Source organism: Colossoma macropomum, unplaced genomic scaffold, assembly GCF_904425465.1.
Source record: "Colossoma macropomum unplaced genomic scaffold, Colossoma_macropomum, whole genome shotgun sequence".
Classification (NCBI taxonomy): domain Eukaryota; kingdom Metazoa; phylum Chordata; class Actinopteri; order Characiformes; family Serrasalmidae; genus Colossoma; species Colossoma macropomum.
In genome coordinates this window covers 867501-872500 of record NW_023494793.1, presented here as the reverse complement: position 1 = coordinate 872500, position 5000 = coordinate 867501, and the positions used below count along the sequence as shown (strand labels likewise).

At 43.1% G+C, this 5000-nt stretch overlaps 1 protein-coding gene across 3 annotated transcripts in view; it reads left to right on the top strand.

Moving 5' to 3' along the window:
- The window catches only part of ipo11 (importin 11), a 117001-nt gene that overhangs the window by 54074 nt on the left and 57927 nt on the right, over nucleotides 1-5000 (top strand). For all 3 annotated transcript variants that reach the window (XM_036578150.1, XM_036578149.1, XM_036578147.1), the window contains exon 20: nucleotides 2541-2654. In XM_036578150.1, coding sequence (XP_036434043.1) covers nucleotides 2541-2654 — 114 coding nt within the window. The remainder of the gene's footprint in view (nucleotides 1-2540; nucleotides 2655-5000) is intronic.

Below are 5000 nucleotides of genomic sequence, written 5' to 3'. Positions count from 1 at the left end.
TTGGCTGTGAGTGTCGAGGTGACCGTACAGGTGGTTCCTGCCTTAATTAGCTTCTTAGTGTTGTATTAATTTGGACTTCAGTACTTCTGGAATCGGTTTTGTGTTACAGGTTTATTAGTGAGAAAATGAAGCTTATCTGCGATGTTTCTGCGTCAGAAATGGGAACCGACTGTATTCTAGCCAAGTGGATCGTCGAGAGGCTGTAATACTTTCTCAGGGTTCATTTGCACTGAGTACAGATGAAAATGATTAGATCATTTATTGAATAAATCTTCTGCTGCAGAACAGCCGCGCCGCTGGCCATCGTCTGGAAGTCAAGCTAATCTCCCCGATTTAGTTTTCTGTTTCATTCCCTTCAAAGAAAAGCTGCGCAGCTTTACAGGACAAGCAGTGAGCCATGGAAATTAATTAGCATCAAAAGTAGCTTCAACGTCAGCTCTTTAATGTAAAGCAGTGAGGTTACCGAGTGGCTTCTTTAATGTTCAACACTCGCAGCCTTCAAGTGAAATATGTTCTGTTTAAAGTTTCTTTTAATGTCCGGCATTAAATCTGAGCACATCTTCACGGCGGCTCTGCCGGTCCTGTGCTGATTAAATGCATATTCCATGACCTCAAAGTGGACCCAAAGTCGTTAAGAGCGAGAAAATGTAGGATTTGACCCTCATGAGATCCGCTGATGTTTCCGGCGTCATTTTAAATTCAGGAAAGTGGTGAAATGACCCTTTGCGAACCTGCGGTTTTCTCTATTATGGTCAGCAGCTGCTTTTGTTGCGAAAGCGAAGGCTCCCTGCCTTCACGGCCGAGGCTTTTCATGGGATAAACTTGAATTGGTGTCATTTAAGCTCCAGCAGAAAGCACAGGCAGTTTCATACAGAAAAACCGCTCAGATATTCAGACATGTTTTAATCTGCTAAATGGGACCTGCACACTTTCAGATATGACTCTTTCAACCCTAATGTATGTCCAAGGCGGAGGGCTGGTCCAGGGTGAAGGTTTAGAGCCTGACTTTGGAGAAATGGTTTAGAGCAAAAGGGTCAGTGTGAAGAATTGGAGTAGACATTTAAAGCAAAGGTTTTGATTGACAGTCCAGAGAAAACATTCTAGACAGGGATTTGGAGCTAAATGTGGGGCAGAGATGTGGGGTTTGTGCTGAAGGTTTGGTGCAGAGGTTTGAGGTTTGACGAGATGGTTCAGTGTGAAGGTGCTTTGGAGCAAATATTCGGGACAAAATGCTGTAGGAAAAGTACTGTTCTGAGGGAAGAAGATTCAGCTTATAGTGAATGATTGAAGTTTCAGTCCTGAGTGAAGGTGCTTTGGAACGATGCTTCAGACAGGTTCAAGGTGAAGGTTCAGTTCGGAGTGAAGGATCGAGGTGAAGGTTCTGTTCAGAGTGAAGGATCGAGGTGAAGGTTCTGTTCAGAGTGAAGGTTCGAGATGAAGGTTCAGTTCGGAGTGAAGGATCGAGGTGAAGGTTCAGTTCAGAGTGAAGGATCGAGGTGAAGGTTCTGTTCAGAGTGAAGGATCGAGGTGAAGGTTCAGTTCAGAGTGAAGGTTCAAGGTGAAGGTTCTGTTCAGAGTGAAGGTTCAAGGTGAAGGTTCAGTTCAGAGTGAAGGATCGAGATGAAGGTTCAGTTCGGAGTGAAGGATCGAGGTGAAGGTTCTGTTCAGAGTGAAGGATCGAGGTGAAGGTTCTGTTCAGAGTGAAGGTTCGAGATGAAGGTTCAGTTCGGAGTGAAGGATCGAGGTGAAGGTTCAGTTCAGAGTGAAGGATCGAGGTGAAGGTTCTGTTCAGAGTGAAGGATCGAGGTGAAGGTTCAGTTCAGAGTGAAGGTTCAAGGTGAAGGTTCTGTTCAGAGTGAAGGTTCAAGGTGAAGGTTCAGTTCAGAGTGAAGGATCGAGATGAAGGTTCTGTTCAGAGTGAAGGATCGAGGTGAAGGTTCTGTTCAGAGTGAAGGATCGAGGTGAAGGTTCTGCTCGGAGTGAAGGATCGAGATGAAGGTTCAGTTCGGAGTGAAGGATCGAGGTGAAGGTTCAGTTCAGAGTGAAGGATCGAGGTGAAGGTTCAGTTCAGAGTGAAGGTTCAAGGTGAAGGTTCAGTTCAGAGTGAAGGTTCAAGGTGAAGGTTCAGTTCAGAGTGAAGGTTCAAGGTGAAGGTTCAGTTCGGAGTGAAGGTTCAAGGTGAAGGTTCAAGGTGAAGGTTCAGTTCAGAGTGAAGGTTCAAGGTGAAGGTTCAGTTCGGAGTGAAGGTTCAAGGTGAAGGTTCAGTTCGGAGTGAAGGATCGAGGTGAAGGTTCAAGGTGAAGGTTCAGTTCAGAGTGAAGGTTCAAGGTGAAGGTTCAGTTCGGAGTGAAGGATCGAGATGAAGTGAAGATTCGGACTGCAGGTTTGAGGCGAAGGTTCAGTTCGGAGTGAAGGTTCTTCAGAATGTTGTTCTGGGTGATTCTCTGCCAGTGTAAACCGTGTGTTATCAGTGTTCTGCAGGAGTGTATATTATATGCTTGTGTAGCTGCAGCTGTAACCTGTGTGCTGTTTTTCTGCAGATCCGGCCGTATGTGGGCTGCCTGGTTCAGTACCTGCCTCTGCTGTGGAAACAATCAGAGGAACACAACATGCTGCGCTGCGCCATCCTCACCACACTGATACACCTGGTGCAGGTACGACTCTTCAGTACAACTTATTATATAGAACCTTGTAGTTCGGATAGGTTTATTCACAAAACTAAATAAGGCGTAATTGATGCAATTAAGGTACATTTAAAAATAAAATCCAGCAGTTTCTGTTCTTGATCTTTACTTCAGTTCATTTTTGGAGATTAACATGCAACTCAACTCTTTCAGGGTTTGCGTTTAACAGCTGTTGGTCCTCGTGACGAATTCTTGGGTGGGTCAGTCGTTGAAAGACATTGTCTGAACAGTTATATTAGCTAGGCTAGCGCTAACATAGCTACATTAGGCTAGCCGGTATCAGTTGCTAATTGCCACTGTCCTGATGTAATCATTGGTGGGTCAACCATGGAAAGCATGTCTGGACTAAAGCAATAATAGCTACAACTTAAAAGAGATGGTTTCGGGGTCTTCAGTGAAGAAAGTAGTGCTATGTAGAACCATGAGCACTGGAAGCATTTGCATGATTAAAGGGTTTGTTGCATTGTGAAACCGTTCTTCAGTTTGATGGAGAATGTGGTGAAGATGGTTCTATATAGCACCTTTTTGAAAAGGGTCCTATGTTGCACCAAAAAGCGTTCTTCTATTGGTGCTAGCTTGACACTGTAACAATAGCAGAACCTGTTTGGTGCTGTATAGTATACAACACACTCTTCATCAATCTGAAGAACCGTTTTGTCATGCAGAGAACTATTTAAGCACGCAAAGCGTTCTTCAAGTGTTCATGGTTCCATATAGGACTGTGTTCTTTACTAAAGAACCCTTTCAGGACCCTCTTCTTTAAGAGTGTAGTGTAGCACTACAGTCGTCTAAAAGAAGAGCAGTGGTGCTGAAGTCACGTGATGAAAGTGCAGTAGTGGTTTTAACCTGTGCTGCGAGTTTGATAACGTCACGGCGCTCTTAATCAATAATCTGATAAACAGTCACGAGAGTGGAGGTGATAAAGTGTCGATTGTGTTCTTCTCATATTTTCTATACTTGCTCTTTAGTCCTGCTGTTCCGAGGCTGGACGGCAAAGCGAGACTCGCTGGACCCAAGCCTCGCGCCACAGTGTGTCATTAACTTTGTTTTTGTTTGCTGTTGGTGTTTAGTGGCTGAACATATGGCCTAACAGCTGGCTGTGGTTGACCCCTGGCTCCGCAGACGGGGGCGGACGGGGGCAGAGCCCAGAGTCAGTCTCCGCTAAACGGTCGCACTGCGCGCTCCGTCTCCAAAAGCAGATTTGTGGCAGCTGCTTGAAATTGGCCTCGTTTTTCTCAGCATATGCAGCTTCTCATTTGGCCGCTGTTGCGTCGCAGAGCCGCTGCGGTTCAGAGCCCGAGCGCTGATTAGTCTCTAGTAAACGATCAACTGATAAACTGTTTCTGGAAGTTCTTTAATGACCATTTTTAGGCTTCCAGGCCCTGAAGCTCTGATTACTGTTCGGATTTTTAACCTGGTGTTCAGATGTCACACCAGTCACTCCCTGTGAGGGGCGCTATGGCACACGTTAGTCTGTAAGGCATGAACTGTGAGAATTCTTCTTAATTCAGATTCTTACCTTTAATTGCGCAGATTTGTCAAATGGACTTTAACTCCGCCCAGTCAGAGTCTGACCTCATTTGCATTTTTGCAAAAATGTGCACATTTTTGAAAAAAAGTACTTCTGGAAATTAAACTTAAATTACTTACATGGGCTGAACTGTTATGTTGTTTTCAAAACAGTCTTCATATTTCATTACGGTAGGTTAGCCACACCCATAGAACTTTTAGTGGGCGTGGCTGAGCAGCACAAACAGCTGTAAATGGTGTTTTTTTCCTAAACACACCTGACACACAGGTACAGTACAGGCTCTGAGACTGCATCACGTTAGGACTGATAGAAGGATGTTATACTCCAATAGCTTTACTGACTGATTCGATTGATATTGATATTGTTTTTAAGTTCTTGTCTGTATATACTGCGTATTATTATTATTATTATTATCATTATTATTATTGTTATTATTATTGTTATTATCATCGTTATTGTTATCATTATTATTATTGTTATTATTATTGTTATTATCATCATTATTATTATCATTATTTTTATTGTTATTGTTATTGAACTCTCTGAGATTAATAATTCAGGAATCCTGGCCAACATCGGCAGCATCACATTACAAAATATTTTCAAAAAACAAAATACACATTACAGACATAAACAATGTATAAATGAATAATCAACAATGCGTAATTAATCATTTAAAGCACTGAGGGAGTTTTAGCCTCTTCCGCTGTTTAAAAAAGTCATTTTAATGAAACACGTTCCTGAATTTTAAGTGTTGGTGTAACAGATTCCAGTCGCTGCAGCGT